Source organism: Pristiophorus japonicus, chromosome 18 (genome assembly GCF_044704955.1).
Source record: "Pristiophorus japonicus isolate sPriJap1 chromosome 18, sPriJap1.hap1, whole genome shotgun sequence".
NCBI lineage: Eukaryota > Metazoa > Chordata > Chondrichthyes > Pristiophoridae > Pristiophorus > Pristiophorus japonicus.
The window spans coordinates 12,777,504-12,798,360 of record NC_091994.1 but is presented as its reverse complement, the minus strand read 5'-3'; the positions used below and the strand labels follow the sequence as shown (position 1 = coordinate 12,798,360).

Sequence of the window (20,857 nt, the reverse complement as noted above, 5' to 3'; positions counted from 1 at the left end):
CATTTCGCTATAAAAGCCCAGAAGGGACCTATATCACAGGCCTGGATTTTGCACGTTTGTGGATTCTTGTGTTTCTACGAGGGAGGACATTGGCCCACCACAATGTCTTTGCACTCACCCTATCTGACTATTCATGGTCAGAGACATTTACATTGTTTTTAAGTGGGGTTGTACAGCCTCTGTAGCACAACACCTGGGTTGTAGACTCAGGCTAAAAATACTAGAAATAACAAAAAGAAAAGGCACCCAACTATATGCAATCCATCATTCTGCAATCGACTGCTTATGTTTTGTTTGACCCTTTAGAATTTAAATTGTATGTATGGCAGCAGACGGAACAAGAGGTGCCCTTCATGCCCAGTGTGACAATGGCAGAAATGACAGAAAATATGTCAGGGTTCGCATCACAAAATCTTTACATTACTGTCACAAAACTTTGAAATAACACTTGCATCTCTGTGACTATACTAGTTTAATGGATGATCTTGTTCACATGATGTTACAAAGCAATGGAATCTATCTAGCTCTGCATATTTGCAATTAAGTGGAGTCCGAACATAAGTTTAAGAGACCCATGAAAATGTAGATCTATGATGCTGTTACTGCTAAGGAGGTTCCCTACTTTATGCTGAAGACTGCTGTCAGTGATGGGAATACCACATATCTGTAGTCAACGGTGCTCTTTCAATGCAAAACAGTCTGTAAAAAGGGGAGAAGATGCAGATTGAAAACAAAAAGACAAATTTGTCCAGTTCAGGAGTGAAAGGAGAGAAATAAATTCAGATAGATAAGGATTAAAATCCTATCTCGTCCAGTGGTGGAAGTGATAGCATTAATTTCCAAAGTAAGTCATTAACCATAGTGTAATTTAGTGTTCAACCAATGCCACTAGTTATTGGTACAAAATGTATTTAGTAACCTTGAGCATTACTAATTGAACAAAGAGACAGATATTCTGTTAAATACATTTAGCAAATGCAGCCAAATTGTAATATAAGTAGGTTGGCAATGCTGTCATGACTCTCACAGATACCGTTAATCTTATCCCTGAAAGTTAACAGTCTTAAGCTTATTTTCTACACTTAGGGGTAGAAATTGGCATGTCTTCTGCTCATTTTGCAGGTCTGAAATGTGAATTATGCAATGTGACGTCTCATGCTGGAAGTGCACCAGATGCCATATTGATTTGGGCACTCGTTAGGCGACTACAGTGGCCGCCTGAAACAAACGCAGCCGTCGTTAAAATATGTTACTAAGAGTCATGCGCCTGAATCCGGAACCTTTTCAGAAATTGGTACCTGTGTGCACCAATGTTGAGTCTCCCCCACTCATATAGTGACCTGCCAATGAAGAGCGCAAGTAGCGCTGGTAGCATGCCTATTTTATTTAAATTAGTCAGAGGAACCAATTTGGAGCCTTAGATGTGTCCAAGTGATCGGGTGCGTGCTTTGTACAAGGCGCCTATTCTGTGCCCAAAAATGGGCTTAAACCAATTTTAGCTCTTAGTTTATATCCTCTCCCTTAACAACAACAACAACTTTTATTTATATAGCGCATTTAACGTATTAAAACGTCCCAGGGCATTTCACAGCAGTTGTTATCGGATAAATTTGACACCAAGCCACATAAGAAGAAATTACGGCAGTTAAGGTTTTAAGGAGCGTCTTAAAGGAGGAAAGAGAGGTATGAGGCGGAAAGTTTTAGCGAGGGTGTTCCAGAGCTTAGGGCCCACGCAGCTGAAGACACGGCCACCAATGATAGAAACATAGAAATATAGAAACTAGATGCAGGAGTAGGCCATTCGGCCTTTCGAGCCTGCACCACCATTCAATATGAACATGGCTGATCATTTTTGCAACTTTAGTACCCCATTCCTGCTTTCTCTCCATACCCCTTGATCCCTTCAGCTGTAAGGGCCACATCCAACTCCCATTTGAATATATCTAACGAACTGGCCTCAACAACTTTCTGTGGTAGAGAATTCCACAGGTTCACAATTCTCTGAGTGAAGAAGTTTCTCCTCATCTCGGTCCTAAATGACTTACCCCTTACCCTTAGACTGTGACCCCTGGTTCTGGACTTCTCCAACATTGGGAACATTCTTCCTGCATCTAACCTGTCCAATCCTGTCAGAATTTTATATGTTTCTATGATATCCTCTCTCATTCTTCAAAATTCCAGTGACTATAAGCCTAGTCGATCCAGTTTTTCTTCATATGTCAGTCCTGCCATCCCGGGAATCAGTCTGAATCTTCGTTGCACTCCCTCAATAGCAAGGATGTCCTTCCGCAGATTAGGAAACCAAAACTGTACACAATATTCAAGGAGTGGCCTCACCAAGGCCCTGTACAACTGCAGTGAGACCTCCCTGCTCCTATACTCAAATCTGCTCGCTATGAAGGCAACATGCGATTATAATCAGGGATGCTCAAGAGGACAGAATTAGAGTAGCGCAGACATCTTGTGGGGTTGTGAGGCTGAAATAGTTTACAGAGATAGGGAGGGGCAAGGCTATGGAGGAATTTGTAAACAAGAATGAGAATTTTGCAATCGAGGCATTGTTTAACAGGGATCCAATATAGGTCAACAAGTACAGGAGTGATGGGTGATCGTGACTTGGTGCAAGTTAGGACACGGGCTGCCAAGTTTTGGATGACCTTGAGTTTATGTAGTGTAGAATGTGGGAGGCCATCCAGGAGTGAGTTGGAGTAGTCAAGTCTACAGGTAACAAATGCATGGATGAGGGTTTCAGCAGCAGAAGAGCTGAGGCAGGGGCAGAGGTGGGCAATGTTACGGAGGTGGAAAAAGGCGGTTTTAGTTAAACTACAAACGCACACAAAAGAGTGCTATTCTTGGAATACTGGCTTTGCATTCTGTACTGTGGTGTAATTCCCACATGCATTAAAACAATCCCAGTGTTTCCGAAGCCCAGAACCCTGCTTCTTTGCCTGCCTTGAGATGGGCACGTTGACACAAAGCAACTCTGAAGGGTGAAATTGGGTATCGGCCCATTTGGGGCATTAACTTTTAAAAGTTTGAAAAATTAGCACCAGGTGCAAACCATTTCAAATGTTTATAAAATTCGGCATTTGCGCTTCAAGAAGGAAGTAGAGCACTAAATCAAGTACTCCACTGATGTTGCGTGTCTGTAAAGCATGCACTCCCATGTTCCGCAACCCGGGAGCTCATCCCCTGAAGTCCCAAGGGATCCCAGCATCCCTTGGGAGCACTGTATATAAGCCGGCCCCTAAGGCCTGTTCCTCACTCTGGAGTATCTTATTAAAGACTGAGGTCACTGTTACTTTAACCTCCCTGTGTGCAGCCTCATCTGTGTTAGGAATGCAATAACTGGCGACGAGAATACGAATCCAACGCAAAGATGCAGTAAACCGTGGGCATCCTGGAGAAGTTCTCGGAAGGTGAGGACTGGGAAGCCTATGTCGAACGACTAGACCAATACTTTGTAGCCATAGAGCTGGATGGAGAAGGAAGCGCTGCAAAAAGGAGAGCAGTTCTCCTCACAGTCTGCGGGGCACCAACCTACAGCCTCATGAAGAATCTTCTGGCTCCGGTGAAACCCACAGATAAGTCGTATGAGGAGCTGTGTACACTGGTTCGGAAGCATCTTAACTCGAGAGAGAGCGTGCTGATGGCGAGGTATCGGTTCTACACGTGCCAACGATCTGAAGGTCAGGAAGTGGCGAGCTACGTCGCTGAGCTAAGGCGACTTTTAGAACAATGTGAATTTGATGGCTACCTGGAGCAAATGCTCAGAGACTTTTTTATACTGGGCATTGGCCACGAGACCATCCTACGAAAACTCTTGACTGTAGAGACACCGACCCTCAGTAAGGCCATTGCGATAGCACAGGCGTTTATGTCCACCAGTGATAACACCAAACAAATCTCTCAGCACACAAGTGCTAGCAATGTTCATAAATTAACTGGAACTGTGTTTGTGAGCAGAAATGTACAGGGCAGAACCCACGAGTCTGCAACTGGCAGCAGGCCTCAGGTGACCCAGATGAGACTCAGAGTCCCCAACAAAGGATGAATGCAAGGCAATTCACACCTTGTTGGCGTGTGGAGGCTTCCATTCAGCCTATTCATGCCGCTTCAAAGGGTATGTTTGCAAGAGCTGTGGAACAATGGGGCACCTCCAACAAGCTTGCAAATGAGCTGCAAGCTCTGCAAAACCTGCTAACCACCACGTGGCAGAGGAAGATCGGTCCATGGTGGATCAAAGCAATTTTGAGCTTGAGAGAGAGGAGGCAGATGCTGAAGTACACGAGGTGCACACATTTTCGACGAAATATCCATCTATAATGCTAAACATAAAATTGAATGGCTTACCCGTAGCCATGGAACTGGACACTGGCGCTAGCCAATCCATCATGAGTAAAAAGATGTTTAAGAGATTGTGGTGCAACAAGGCATTCAGACCAGCCCTGAGCCCCATCCACACGAAACTGAGAATGTACACCAAAGAGCTTATCACTGTCTCGGGCAGCGCCATGGTCAAGGTCACCTACGAGGACACGGTGCATGAACTGCCACTCTGGATTGTCCGAGGTGATGGCCCCACACTGCTTGGAAGGAGCTGGCTGGGCAAAATCCGCTGGAACTGGGATGACATCCGAGCGCTATCACATGTCGATGAGGCCTCATGTACCCATGTTCTTAACAAATTTCCTTCCCTTTTTGAGCCAGGCATTGGAATCTTTTCCGGGGCGAAGGTGCGGATCCACTTGGTCCCAGAGGCATGACCCATTCACCACAAGGCGTGAGCGGTACCTTACATGATGAGGGAGAGAGTGGAAATCGAGCTGGACAGGCTGCAACCGCGAGGGCATCATCTCCCCAGTGGAATTCAGCGAGTGGGCCAGCCCGATTGTTCCAGTACTCAAAAGTGATGACACGGTCAGGATTTGCGGCGATTATAAAGTAACTATTAATCGTTTCTCGCTACAGGACCAATACCCACTACCTAAGGCAGACGACCTATTTGCGACGCTGGCAGGAGGCAAAATGTTCACCAAGCTCGACCTGATTTCGGCCTTCATGACGCAGGAGCTGGAGGAGTCTTCGAAGGGCCTCACCTGCATCAACACGCACAAGGGACTGTTCATCTCCAACAGATGCCCGTTTGGAATTCGGTCAGGTGCAGCGATCTTCCAGAGAAACATGGAGAGCCTAATCAAGTCGGTACCGCACACAGTGGTCTTTCAGGACAACATATTGGTGATGGGTCGATGCACCGCCGAGCACCTACAAAACCTGGAGGAGGTCCTCCAGCGACTGGATCGCGTAAGGCTGCGGCTGAAGAGGTCGAAATGCGTCTTCATGGCAACAGAAGTGGAGTTTTTGGGGAGAGAGATCGCGGCGGACGGCATTCGGCCCACAGACGCCAAGACAGAGGCTATCAGGAACGCGCCCAGGCCACAGAATGTCACGGAGCTGCGGTCGTTCCTGGGACTCCTCAACTATTTTGGTAACTTCCTACCGGGGTTAAGCACCCTCTTCGAGCCCCTACATGTGTTATTGCGCAAAGGTGAGAACTGGGTATGGGGAAAAAAATAAGTAATTGCTTTTGAGAAAGCCAGAAACATTTTATGCTCCAACAAGCTGCTTGTATTGTATAACCCGTGTAAAAGACTTGTGCTCGCATGTGACGCGTCATCGTACAGAGTCGGGTGTGTATTACAACAAGCTAACGTTGCGTGGAAGTTGCAACCTGTCGCCTATGCTTCCAGGAGCTTGTCTAAGGCCGAGAGGGCCTACAGTATGATTGAGAAAGAGGCATTAGCGTGTGTGTTCAGGGCAAAGAAAATGCATCAGTACCTGTTTGGCCTCAAATTGGAAATTGATCACAAGCCCCTCACATCCCTGTTCGCTGAAAACAAGGGGATAAATACTAATGTCTCAGCCCGCATACAAAGGTGGGCACTCGCACTATCAGCGTATAACTATACCATCCGCCACAGACCAGGCACCGAGAACTGTGCAGATGCTCTCAGTCGGCTACCATTGCCGACCACGGGGGTGGAAATGTCCAGCCTGCAAACTTGTTGATGGTGGCGCAGCCCGCAGACTTGTTGTTGGTCATGGAAGCATTTGAAAATGACAAATCACCTGTCACGGCCCGCCAGATTAGGACTTGGACCAGCCAAGCTCCTCTGCTGTCCCTAGTAAAAAAACTGTGTACTGCATGGGAGCTGGGCCAGCATCCCCGTTGAAATGCAAGAGTCAATTAAGCTGTTCCAGCGGCGAAAGAATGAGCTGTCCACTCAGGCAGATTGCCTGTTGTGGGGTAACCGCGTAGTGCTACCAAAAATGGGCAGGGAGACGTTCATCTCGGATCTCCACAGCACACACCCGGGTATAGTAATGGTGAAAGCGATAGCCAGATCCCACGTGTGGTGGCCCAGTATTGACCCTGACTTAGAGTCCTGTGTATGGCAATGCAGCGTATGTGCTCAGTTGAGCAACGCGCCCAGAGAGGCGCTGCTAAGTTTGTGGTCATGGCCCTCCAGACCATGGTTGAGGATCCATGTCGACTATGCGGGCCCGTTTCTCGGTAAAATGTTCCTGGTGGTGGTGGATGCTTTTTCAAAATGGATTGAATGTGAAATAATGTCGGGAAGCACCGCCACCATTGAAATCCTGAGGGCCATGTTTGCCACCCACGGCCTGCCTGACATACTGGTCAGTGACAACGGGCCATGTTTCACCAGTGCCGAATTTAAAGAATTCATGACCCGCAATGGGATCAAACATGTCACCTCGGCCCCGTTTAAACTAGCCTCCAATGGACAGGCAGAGCGGGCAGTACAAACCATCAAACAGAGCCTTAAGCGAGTCACAGAAGGCTTACTCCAAACCCGCCTGTCCCGAGTACTGCTCAACTACCGCACAAGACCCCACTCGCTCACAGGGGGGCCCCCGGCTGAGCTACTCATGAAAAGGACACTTAAAACCAGACTCTCGCTGGTTCACCCCAACCTGCATGATCAGGTAGAGAGCAGGTGGCAGCAACAAAATGTAAACGATGGTCGCACCACTGTGTCACAGGAAATTGATCTGAATGACCCTGTGTATGTGCTAAACTATGGACATGGTCCCAAGTGGATCGTGGGCACGGTGATAGCTAAAGAAGGGAATAGGGTGTTTATAGTCAAACTAGACAATGGACAAATTTGCAGAAAGCACCTGGACCAAACGAGGCTGCGGTTCACAGACTGCCCTGAACAACCCACAGCAGACACCACCTTTTTCGAGCCCACAACGCACACCCAAAGGATCAACGACACGACGCTGGACCAGGAAATCGAACCCATCACACCCAACAGCCCAGCAAGGCCAGGCTCACCTAGCAGCCCTGCAAGGCCAACAACACGCCAGTTTAGCGAGGGCACAGCCAATTTCACCAGAACAGACATTTGTACCGAGGCGGTCCACCAGGGAAAGAAAGGCTCCCGACCACCTCACCTTGTAAATAGTTTTCATTTTGACTTTGGGGGGGGAAGTGATGTTGTGTATCTATAAAGCATGCACTCCCATGTTCCGCCACCATGAAGTCCCAAGGGAGCACTGTATATAAAGCCAGCCCCTAAGGCCTGTTCCTTACTCTGGAGTGTCTTATTAAAGACTGAGGTCACTGTTACTTTAACCTCCCTATGTGCAGCCTCATCTGTGTTCGGAACATAATAACTTCCTTCCTGGAATGCAATCGACAGCAGGCGGGGCAGTGAGTTGAGCAGCGCTGCACACTGGGCCTTGCAGCGCTGCCGCGTTGAAAGATTCCGCCCCTCCCTTAAATGGAGGTGCAATTGTTGTAGGCCCGGCAAAGGAAAGAAAATACCTTCTCCACGACGGTAGTCGTGATCCTGCCTGGTCAGCCCGGCACTCAAGCAGAGTGCTGGGCTGATCGATCGCAGGCAGGAACCCGTGGAAAAAGCTGCATGAGAGAAATTACGTTTCTTTTTAACTTACTTAGGCCACTTTGCTTTTAAGCACCGCCCCCGAAGTGCGCGCCTCCTGTAGCTGTCGTTGTTTTCGCCCGGCGTTGCTGCAGGGGGCGGAACGCAATTTCGGGATGATACGCACGCCGATGACGTCACAATCTCCGGGCGAAGGGGATCGGGGCGCAACGCTGTACTACCACCACAAAACTCCCGGCGAATATGGCGGGAGTCGCTGGTCTCGCCGCGCCCGGTTGCAAAGCCATTTACGTTCCTTTAGCGCCCCCCTGGAGGAGTTAACGGGAGGCACAAAGGAACCCAATTGCGCCCCCTGTGAATCTTGTACTATTGCAGTTTAGTGTCTTGCAAGACCTAGCAGTCGTCTTCCTTTGAGCGATGCATTGACTTTGCAACAATCCAGCTCCCTTGAGTACTCAGTCAGAACGCCATTAGTTACGGCAATCGTCAGCTTTTTAAATTGGCAGCGTTTCAACTGATGTGTCAGGTTGTTAGCAATTCACAAGAAAATTCAACTTTTTTCACTAGATTTGCACTTATCAGTATCAAGCAATTAGATCAGTTGAAAGGTGGGACTGAAGCTGTCAGAACCATTCAGATCGACTGGATGGTGGGACCGAAACCTGTCAGAACCAGATTCATCGGAGGACGGTATTGGAACCTTGTCAGAACCAATCTATCAGACGTTACTTTCTTCCGCTGTTGGTTGAACATAAACCGGACGCAGACATTTTTTGAAGGAGTTTTAATGGGTTTCTGAGCATCAAGGTTACAGGTGTGTTTATTTTGTGATTTTCCCCAAAGAAATTATAGCTAACAAACTCACTTGAAACATATAAGATACTGAGGGTAGATGCAGAGAGGATGTTTCCACTCGTGGGGGAATCTAGAACTAGAAGGCATAGTTTCAGAATAAGGGGTCGCCCATTTAGAACTGAGATGAGGAGGAATTTCTTCTCTGAGGGTAGTAAATCTGTGGAATTCTCTGCCCCAGAGAGCTATGGAGGCTGGGTCATTGAATATATTTAAGGTGCAGGTAGACAGATTTTTGAACGATAAGAGAGTGAAGGGTTATGGGGAGCGGGCAGGAAAGTGGAGCTGAGCCCCAAGATCAGATCAGCCATGATCTTATTGAAAGGCAGAGCAGGCTCAAGGGGCCAAATGGCCTACTCCTGCTCCTATTTCTTATATTCGCTGCTAAAATGAGGCTTTGAAATGTTTTTGTTTCCCTAAAAGAAACCTGGAGGATTCCATAGAAATTACTACATGGAAACAGGCCGTTCAGCCCACCTTGTTTGTGCTGTGTTTATCCTCCACATGAACAATAGTCCTACCAATGTGCCTGCCCTGTTCTCCTAACTTTTTATTCCTGTTTCCTTCAACCATTTATCTAACCTATTCTTAAATGTTGACATGGTCGCTGCTTCAATCATCAACTTTGGCAGTGCATCTCACAGCCTATAATCCTCTGTGTAAAAAAACTTAATCCAGCTCTCTGTCCTAAATCTCTTACATTTAATTACATCTATGTCCCTTATTCTGGACCACTCAATCCTTGGAAACAGTCTGTTTCTATCTACTCTGTCTCATTCCATCATAATTTTAAAGTCCACAATAAAATCACCCCTTAACCTCATCTGTCCTATTAAAACAGCCTCAGGGTGGTTGGCTATTGTCTTCGTGCAGATTTATTTTCTACAAGATTGTTTGTAGCTGCCTTTTTTTAATAAAAAAGGATGCTCCCTCCTGGAAACGCATTAACAGACCTTATATGACTATTTCCACCAATTGCATTTATGGCATGACTACGATTTGGAAATAAAATAGGAAATGCATTTAGGTTGATGATGAGTTTTCACTAGATTTAAAACTTAACTGAGATTCTCAAAATTATGATATCATAGCATACTATTGTGATGTGTGATGCAAACTGTCGGCCTTTTTGTGGGTGAGTTGTAGCACCTGCTTATGTTCTTTAATTTTAAAAGCAATTTTCAATTTCTTTACACATTCCCGGTGAAGGTCTCTTTGTTACTGCGGACACGTCTACATCAGAGAAGTTAACATCCATGGGGAAATGCGGAGAAGTGAACTTAATAATAAATAATACATTTTAAATTCAGTTCACATGCCTGTTCCTTCCATTTTTCATGCACTTTAGTTTTTAAAAAGCTGTATGTATGTATAACAAAAAACAGATTATCTGGTCATTATCACAGTGCTATTTGTGGGAGCTTGCTGTGCGCAAATTGGCTACCACGTTTCCCACATTACAACAGTGACCACACTCCAAAAGTACTTCATTGGCTGTAAAGCGCTTTGAGACGTCTGGTGGTCATGAAAGGCACTATGTAAGTGCAAGTCTTTCTTCTTTCTTTCGATGTGAACTTTATTTCCTGTATAAGAAAATGAAAGTTTTTGACAGGGTCAAAAGAGCAATATCAACTAGAAATTATTGTTGGGAATAATAGCAGCTGAACGCTTCACACAGTCATGTGACATTCCTCTGTTGGCTATTTCAATGTCACAAATTAAAAATTCTCATCCTTATGTTTATAACTCTTCGTGACCACAGCCCTCCTATCTCTCTCACCTTCTGAAGTCCTATAATCCTCCAAGAACCGTGCGTTCCTTCAACTCTGGTTGCTTGAGGCCAGTTCGTTAGATATATTCAAAAGGAGTTAGATGTGGCCCTTACGGCTAAAGGGATCAAGGGGTATGGAGAGAAAGCAGGAATGGGGTACTAAAGTTGCAAAAATGATCAGCCATGATCATATTGAATGGTAGTGCAGGCTCGAAGGTCCGATTGGCCTACTCCTGCACCTATTTTCTATGTTTCTATGTAACCACATTCCCTTCGCCCCAACATTGGTGGCCCTGCCTTCAGATGTTTAGGCCCTGCACGCTGGAATTCTCTTCCCAAACTTCTCCGCTCTTTCCATCTCCTTCCCCTCCTTAAAACCCACCTCTTGGACCAAGCTCTTGGTCACCCTTTGTAATATGTTATTCTTTTAAAAATCTACGAAGCACCTGGGGACATTTCTCTATATTAACGGCGCTATATAAATACCTGTTGTTGTTTATTGCAGGCACTAAACTATTTATCATAAATGGGGTAACACCTCTGTTAAAATAGGGGACAGTGGAATGTTTTACGAATGTGTCAATCATTATAACAGCCAACAGTAATTTCTGGTCTTGTTTCAAGTGCAGAGTGAGATGACAAGCATCTAAAAGAGGGAAAAACAGGTTAACGATCGGGTGTCACAAGAACCTGGCTCTAAGATTTTTGTTTCAACGGTGCTGCATTGACTTATCCTATTCCTCCTGAAACTGCTTGAAAATAAAAACTGTTTACTTAAAATAGTAAAGTCAGCATAGCTTTAATCCAGGTAATTTGCCACTTTCCCTTCGCTGCCATGAGGGTCGCAGATGGGACAGATGTGGTGAACCAATTTGGTATTGTGAATGCAAAATAGATTATTATAATGGTGTGTTTTAAAAAATTATGGTGAACTAATTAACACAATGGACGGAATTTTAACTTCAGCACGGGCGTAAAGCAGGCGACAGTTAATTGCTGCCCGTTATACGCTGCCTGATATTCCTTTCCATTCAACTCAAATCTGTTGGCGTCTATAATGGGCATCTAATCTGCTACCGTCCATTTTACACCCCTGCTGAAGTTAAAAATTCTGCCCAATATATCTAGAGTTCGATTCCGAGAGAGGAACTGGGCCCTGCAAGGTTGCAGTGAAGCCCCTACAACTACTTTTGTTTTCAATTATAAAATATCTATAACCTCTCCAGATAAATTATTTCTGGCTTGAAAGGTCTAATTACAATAGCTCCAAAAAGCCAGAAAATGCACCAAATAAAGTGTAAAAAAAAAATCAATGGCCTTAAAATTCCGAAGGCCAGAACGCAAAATATCTGATTTCTGCCAGTTGGAAGGGCAGGAATCTGGAGCGGAAGCTAGTTACACCGGGATTCCATCCAGTGGTGGATATTCCACCCATCCTCCTACATTCGAGGCCGTGTCTCGGGGAGTTTCCAGGCTACCCGAGGAGTTACGCCCTCCAAAGGCCTCAGTTGAACTCTTGGCAGCCAACTCCCACTGAGGTCCTTAGAAACCCCAAACGCAATTGACCTGTTTCCTGCACTGGGAGCAGAAGATGCGAGGTGGATTTTGTTTGGGCTCTTGCCAGTCCTTTTCTCTGCCACTGGAGCGGCATGGCGCCACTCTAAAATATGGCCAGCCAATTAAAGCGGGTGCTGCTGGTGCTCCCTTGCAGGCACAATTTACCTGCCCCAGCCTTGAAAATGACCCTATCTGTACACTTTAGGACAGGGATCTGCGGCTATCAGTATGGGTCAACAGGAGTTCCACTCTGCTGCACTTATGCCAACGGAGCAGATTCAGATGTTCCTCGGAGTCACGACCTGTGATCAGGATGTCATCTTGGAACACGACGGTTCTGGGAATGGACTTCAGTAGACTCTCCATGTTCCTCTGAAATATTGCTGCAGCCGAGCGAATTCCAAAAGGGCCCCTGTGATAAATAAACGGTCCTTTATGCGTGTTAATGCACGTAAGTCTCTTCGACATCTCGACCAGCGCCTGTGCCATGTAGGCCGACGTCAAGTCCAGTTTGGTGAACGACTTCCTCTCCGGCTAGCGTCGCAAACAAGTCATCAGCCTTCAGTAACGGGTACTGATCATGTTTTGAAACCCTGTTGATCGTAGCCTTGTAGTCTCCACAGATTCTGACTGTGCCATCACTTTTTAGCACAGGAACAATGGGGCTGGCCCATTCAGTAAATTCAACCGGTGATATGATCCCTTCATGCTGGCGTCTGTCCAGTTCGATTTCGACCTTCTCCCTCATCATATACAGAACTGCCCGAGCTTTATGATGGATGGGTCTTGCATCCAAGTCCACGTGGATCTGCACCTTGGCTCCCATGAAGTTGCCGATGCCTGGTTCGAACAGCGAGGGGAACTTGCTCAGTACCTGGGCACCTGTATCTTCCTCCGACGACAACGCCTTGATGTCGTTCCAGTTGCATCTGATTTTTTTAAGCCAGTTCCTGCTGAACAGCGTTGGGCCATTGCTTGGGACAATCCATAGTGGTAACTTGTGAACCGCACCGTCATACGACACTTAAATTGTGGCACTGCCAGTCACTGTTATGAGTTCTTTGGTGTACGTACGCAACTTGGCATTGACTGGACTCAGCCTGGACCTCACAGCCTTAGTATCCCACAGCTTGTCGAATGCCCTCTGCTCATTATTGATTGACTTGCCCCCATGTCCAGTTCCATCGATACCGGCACCCCATTAAATTTCACGTTGATCATTATCGGTTTGCTCTTAGTTAGGAACGAGTACAGTCCATACACTTCCTCCTCTGGTATCGCGGATTGCGTATCCGGATCCGCGCTAGTCTGACCATCATCCTCCACGTGGTGTGTCGTAACACGCTTGCTCATCTGTGGACACTTTCGCTGGGGATGCCCCGCTCTCAGACAGCCTTTGCAATTATCTTGTTTAAATCGGCACCAGCATGTTTTCCCCCACAATGCCAACACAGAGAAATCAGATGCATTCCCGCTGGCAGACCTTGGGCAGCCACAGGTTTCGCGTACGCAGTCAGGTAGGCCCTGCCATGTGCCACTCTGCCGAACGCCGAATCAATAATATTTACAGTACTTGCCGAGTTTCAATTTTTCACTAATATCTGCTTTAGACTTCTATCCGTCGTCATGCATGACTGAGCGATCGTGATGGCCCTGTTCAAGTCCAACGTCTCCACCGCCAGTAGTTTACGCAGGATCACCTCGTGGTTGATGCCGATTACAAAGAAGTCCCGCAGCATATCTGCCAACACAGCCCCGAACTTACACAGTCCCGCTGGACGTCTCAGGTCTTCAACGAATTCCGCCGCATTCTGGCCCTCTGAGCGAACGTGCGTATAAAATCTGTATCTCGAGATGATGATGCCTTTGTCTGGCTTAAGGTGGTCCTGTACCAGTGTACACAATTCTTCATATGTCTTCTCTGTTGGACTCACAGGCGGGAGTAGATTCTTTCTCAGACCATGAATTTTTGGACCGCAAACCGTGAGGAACAACGCCCGGCGCCGATCTGCGTCGCTGACCTCCTCCATTTTGTTGGCCACGAAGAACTGGCTCAAACGGCTCACAAAGTCTGCTCAATCTTCTCCTTCCACAAATCGCTCCAACAATCCAATTGTGCTCATTTTTGCATGCAAAGGTTCTTGTTGCCTCGTCACCAAATATTGTGTATGCAATAACTGTTAGACTGAGTACTGTTTAACTTCAAGAGGTATAACCTTGGCTCTGTTTTATTAAGGCCCAAAGTGACTAATATACAAAATGGCTGGCCTTTTATACTTGGACTGCACACATGTGCGTGCAGCCCAATTGTCTCCAACAGTGACGCCATCTAGTGGCTAGTGATCCCAAAAGTACATACATAACATATGTGAGGGGTAGCGAATCCCTGTAGATCCCACCCCTCTCCCCATCACAAAAGTGATGAATATAGCTGCAGTTTTAGTTATGATGTGCCCACATCTCCCTGCATTTTCAGGCTAAATCCTTATCTGTGTAAAACCTGTAGTCAAGGCTGTTTTCAAGCTGTCAGCTGTTTTGAAACTGATGCTCAGCTTTTGCTGCTTTTCCAGGTTGGTCTATAGTCTATCTTCTTGGCTTTGCTCAAAATCTTTCACCAGAAAGATGCAAAGCACGGTCATTAAAACTAGCGACAGTTCCCCAAAGTTTCTGTCAGCACTTCTGCTGCAATATTAATAGATTGGGAAATAAACTCAGTTTTTCAAATGTGGAGCTTGATACTTTGGTTCTCTAACTGCTCTACTTCTCGTACATTGATGTTTTTCGCTCCTGTATTCTCTGTCATGGACTAACTCTCATAGAATGATGACAATTATGGGAATAAAGTGAAGCAGAAAGTGAAGTATAGGGCTAAGCCTTCACGCTAATTCAGCCTTTGCATTCAGGTCACCTAAACTCCGAAAAACCCTCCCTGGACCTCTCTGTCTCTCCACTTCTCTCTCCTCCTTTAAGGCGCCCATTAAAACCTACCCCTTTGATCAAGCTTTTGGTCATCTGCCATAATATCTCCTTATGTGGCTTGGTGTCAAATTTTGTTTTATAAGGCTCCTGTGTAGCGCCTTGGGACGTTTCACTACGTTAAAGGCGCTATATAAATACAAGTTGTTGTTGATGGAAGCGTAGGATATTATACCTAAGTGAACTCAAACACTTCCCTACCCACTGATCGAGTCAGTGAGAGTCGGGCAGGTGCCAGGGAAGGGGGGGGGTGGGGGAAGAAAAGGGATTTCATGACCACGCCCCAATCATTTTGAGGTCGGCATACGTGGCTATGGAGGACCGCCTCCATTTTGCTCACACAAAGCTCTGTCACCAGTCTTAAGCCTCCAGGTTCAACCTGCTGCTCTGTGCTGTTTCCAACTTGGCCTTTGGATGTTGTCAATCCTCAGTTTGCAGCTCGATTCCTTTCCTACCAAATCTCGAGGTCAACCCCTTGCACCTCCCCCCATCGCCCCCCTTCACCGTATCAGCCAAGCCTAGTGCCACCACAGTCCCAATACCACCACTAACCATCAGAGAACTCGGTGAGGGGAGTGCAAATTTGAAAAAATAGAAATAAAACCAGTCTTTAGTCTGAATCTTCCCTTTCTAATCACTGTCTGCCAGCACCACACCAGCACACTTTTGACATGATTTAAGCTCAATTTACGCATCTACAATTTTAGCATCAGTGCACACTGGTGCTAAAGTTGTCATGCAAATCAGATGTCAGAACACGATCTGACTCTGGTGAAGCCCAGTGAGATTTTTTTAAGAGTTAGGGTGGGCTCAGACCCTGAATTTACATCACAACTTCTTAGCTTCAGTGTTAAGCAAAACCACTTTGTGCTGACACTGAGATTTTTGTCTAACTGCAACCTCAGCCAACAATCTGTTGTAGCACATGTTTAGGTGCCTTTAAAAAAAGATATGCCACTCTGAAACTAAAGTGGGCAGCAAATAATAGTGTCCTGACATGCACCTTAACCCCAATTCCAGAAAAACATTAAACTGCTATACCAGTGAATGAATCATTTTCATTTCCCACACGCTTGTATTTTGTGCCCTCTGGATAGCTTTATCAAATTGTATCACCATTCATTTATATGGCAGACAGATGCTATCTATTGTGTTTAAACCAAGTGGTGAACGGGGGCTTAATGCCCCACCTGATTTTTTAATGACACTGGCTAAAATATTCACTTTAAATTCCTGTCTGCACTATTTTAACGCAATCAAATAGTCAATTACTGCATTAAAATAGTGCAGACAAGAAATTAACTCAGACTTGTTAACCAGTGCACATAGGATTACAAAGGATATAAAGCACAGAAGCTGGCTATTCGATGTCCATGCCTCTTCCCGTCTATCCTTATCTAAATCTATCAGCATAACCCTCTATTTCCCTTCTCCCTCATATGCTTGTCTAACCACCCCTTAAATGCATCTATACTGTCCGTGTTGGCAAGTTCCACATTCTCACTACTCTCTGAGTAAAGAACTTTCTCCTGAATTCACTATTTGCACAATGCATGGAAGAAATTAAACCCTCAGAAAGTACTGCCATAACCATATGTTTGTTTCCAAATCTAAAACAATTTTGACCTATAGATTGTTATCCTCATCAAAGTGACTGAGGAAACCTAAAAAAGGTTATACTCAGAACCTACAGAATGGGGTATCACCCATAAATACTAGCACATAGACATTTCCCATTTGTGCCCTATGAATTCAGACTGAAACTATCAAATAGATGCCAAGTTGGAATACATTTGGATCAGTTTTAATGCAATTTGCATTCACAGCATTTAAGATGACCTGCAACATCTCGCCATCACATTCTAAAGGCATTTTTAGGTAGATGCTGAACTACGAGAACTGCTGAAGCAGACACCAGTGCCGGGCACCATTATCTCCTTTCTACTGTATCAATGGGCTGCCTGTCCCTATTGGGCCTGTTGGATGGCTAATAAGGAGGAGGTATGCATTTTGTATTGACTCCAATGGCTGCTCTTTACACTCAGGAGCAGGTTGATCACTCCTTTATATTTTGGTATGGTAGTAACCATAGTATTCCATGTCAAAAAAACCCACAAAGCTAAAAATATTAAAATTGAACATTTCTCTGTAATGTATGCACCTGTGAGTATGCTCACAGGTTTGTAGAACTGGCGCATTATTGGTGGCTTAGCCAGTCACGGGATGTACACAAGGCTCAATAAAACCCCAGCCAGTTGGGTCCAGATCATCCACGATGAGGCATGCAGTTGTGAGCTGAGTGGATGAGCTGGTAATGTGTAGTGTGATTGTTAAACCTTTTCTTAATAGCAATGCGTTGCCATGAATTTTTAAGCAAAGAACCCATGAAGCAAATACATTACACTCTTCAATGTGCTGATTAAAACTGGGGAAGACTACGAAGAGGAGCCACTGAGTCCAACAGCACACCAGAGATAAAGTCTAACCCAGAGTTTCACCATTCTTGTCATGCCAAGCATATACATTAATTTTCTTTCCCCCACTAAATATGGATTCTATAATTGGTTGAATATTTTTACTGAAGCATTATAAAAGAGATAATATTATAAATTGAGCGCCTCATAATTGCAATTGCGTATAATTCTAGGTTTTTTCCATTAATATATATTTCCATGCTTATATTGGTGGGTAGAATATCATTTAATATTTTTCTCATGCCTGTCTATTCACAAGCCAGGACACATCATTCACAGCATAATTTCCTAAAGGTCAGAAATAATATTTAGCGATAATACACCCTCCAGGTCAGAATCCTGAAAGTACATGGAGCAAAATTATTTCCGCTGGGGCAGTATCATAATATCATCGCAGAGGTCAGAGATGTAGCAGGATACACTACTCTACACAATTAATTTCTATCAGTAACAATCATTTCTCTTGGCAAGTATCTTGCATTTTATTAAATATCTTCAAAAATGCCACAAAAATCCAGTTATTGTAAAAGGCTGATGTTAAATTAAGTTCACGGACGTTGAATTCTCTTGGAATAACTTTCCAGTATAAATCCATTTCCAAGTTTTCAGATTTGAAAGTTGTGACAAATTCTTTCTATATTACATCCCCCTCACTAAAAAATTAATCCTGCCATGGAAAATTAATCTAGGCTGACAGTCCAGAGGAATACAGAGGGAGTTTGTACTGTTCGGGTGTCACACTACAGATAAGATGCGACACTTCAGTGGACTTTATGGATTCTATGCCACTATTCGAAGAGGAATAGGGAGACCGCTTGGTGTTTTTTCCAACACCCCTCTCTCAACTATATAAAAAATAAATAAATGATCTCGTCATTTGTTTCAGTATTGCTGGGAGGCATTGTTGGTGCATTTTCCCAAGGTGATTTCTATGTTTGCCAACATAATAATAGTTATCGCGCTTCAACAAATATTGCACAAAACACTTTGAAACATAACGAGTGATAGAAATACAAGTATCAAGTACTGTGCTGCCTCCCTCCTCCGATTTTCTCCACTTGAACACCATGATTTATGCTGGTATATGATTCTGTGGGTGGTAATGGCACTCTTGTACCTCACCTAAGTAGCCATTCTTGCTGTGTAATCCTGAAAAGTGACAGTTCATTTATCCGTGCGGAGCCTGGGGAGACCATGAGGATCATTGTACTTACTCAACATCCACATGTGCGCTTCCAGCAAGGGTTGGTCTACAGCAAGCAGCAACAAAAATCCTGGCAATGTTTCACCCTTCTCAGTCCAGCCATATTGAGGCCAATTGTAGAATCTCTCCCTGATCACCACCTTGGCTGAAACTGGCTAACCGTTTCATATAGATAGATAAAACGTTGAAAAGGATGAATCACAAATTGGATTGTTTTACAAGTCAGTAACACATCTTGGGATTCAGACAGCATCATAAGCTACAAGGTAAATCTTGAGTTATTCAACAAGAATTATATCGAATCTACAATAGAGAAACAGGCCATTCAACCCAACTGGTTTATGACGGACTCCACACAAGTGTCCTTCCCACTTAAATTACCAAATGCTGATGCTTTAATAGGTTAAAATCATTTGTGAAGTTGGTATAAAATCTGTCTTACCATCAGAGACCAACTTGAAATACTCAGCATTAGAGGGATTACAGAAAACATACATTTGTATTATGTGTTAAACAAGCACTTACAATATTTGGATGAGAAAGTCGTAACAAAACTCCAATTTCAGTCCTTGCAATCTTCTTATCGATCTGAAAAAAATTAGAAAGATTTTCAATTATATTAAAAAAAGGTTCTAATGTCCTAATAAAAAATGTCATGCAAGAAGAAATAGGCTCCCATGTTGACTCAATGAATGTATCAATTGAATAGATGAGCCATGCAGATTACAAGGTCCCAGGTTCAATACCTCTTCTGTGCTAAAATGGCTGGTCACAACTAATATTGGTCTCAGTATCCATTGATTAGAAAGGGAAAAATTGGCTAATGCGTCGCTCCTTACTGCTATCCAGTGACTCCTATTGGAAATGCATGTGTTTGAGTGCCAAATGAAGGATGACCTGCAAGCAATTAATATGTGGGCTCATGAATGCCGCTTGGATGAGGTAGTTGAGGGTGTCTGCTTCCTATAAACCCATACCCTAGCAAGAAGCCAATGCCTTCAGAGGAGGGGCAGGGGTGAAAATTGGCAGAAAAAAGAGGAAGGATACAATATATTAGCCCCTAATATGGGAATCTTCATATAACATTTTATGGGTTTTTAAAAATTCATTGTTTAAATGGGTTTGGACAAGATGCTTTCAATGTTAGTCTGTTGAATTCCACAATACTGGGAAAAGAATTGCTATAGTCGCTATGTGCAGCAACATCTTAATTGCATCAATTACGTTTCCAACGCACTCCTGGCTGGCCTCCCACGTTCTACCCGACGTAAACTTGAGGTCATCCAAAACTCTGCTGCCCGTGTCCTAATTCGCACCAAGTCTCGTTCACCCCTGTGCTTGCTGACCTACATTGGCTCCCGGTTAAGCAACCCCTCGATTTCAAATTTCTCATCCTTGTTTTCAAATCCCTCCATGGCTTCGCCCCTCCCTATCTCTGTAATCTCCTCCAGCCCCACAACCCGTGCCCCCGAGATGTCGGCGCTCCTCTAATTCTGCCCTCTTGAGCATCCCTGATTATAATCGCTCAACCATTGGTGGCTGTGCTTTCTGTTGCCTGGGCCCCAAGCGCTCTATCAATATTTGCAAAATTCTGAGTGTGACATTTATCAAGAGTGAAGTTGATTAAAAATGTATTTACGTATGTGGTGTTTATTTTTAAAAGTGGTGTACAAAAAGTTAAGGCACATTTTTAAACCAAAAACATATGTTACAGCACAGAAGGAGGCCAATCAGCCCATCGAGCCTGTGCCGGCTCTCTGCAAGAGCACTTCACCAAGTCCCACTCCCCCCACCCTTTCCCTGTATCCCTGCAATTCTTTTTCCTTCAGGTACTTATCCAATTCCCTTTGGAAATCCATGATTGAATCTGCCTCCACTACCCGTTTTGGCAGTGCATTCCAGATCCTAACCACTCACTGAGTAAAAAAGTTTTTCCTTGTGTTGTTTTTTAGTTCTTCTGCCAATCACCTTAAATCTGTATCCACTGGTTCTCGACCCTTCACCAATGAGAACAATTTCTCTCTATTTACTCTGTCTAGACACCTCTCAACTTTCTCTGTTCTAAGGAGAACAACCCCATCTT

At 44.8% G+C, this 20,857-nt stretch overlaps 1 protein-coding gene across 2 annotated transcripts in view; it reads right to left on the bottom strand.

Annotated features, from left to right (window-relative positions):
- Nucleotides 1-20,857, bottom strand: part of LOC139228550 (calcium/calmodulin-dependent protein kinase type IV-like) — a 153,640-nt gene that overhangs the window by 64,118 nt on the left and 68,665 nt on the right. For both annotated transcript variants that reach the window (XM_070859649.1, XM_070859650.1), the window contains exon 3: nt 19,300-19,362. In XM_070859649.1, the coding sequence (XP_070715750.1) occupies nt 19,300-19,362 (63 nt within the window). The remainder of the gene's footprint in view (nt 1-19,299; nt 19,363-20,857) is intronic.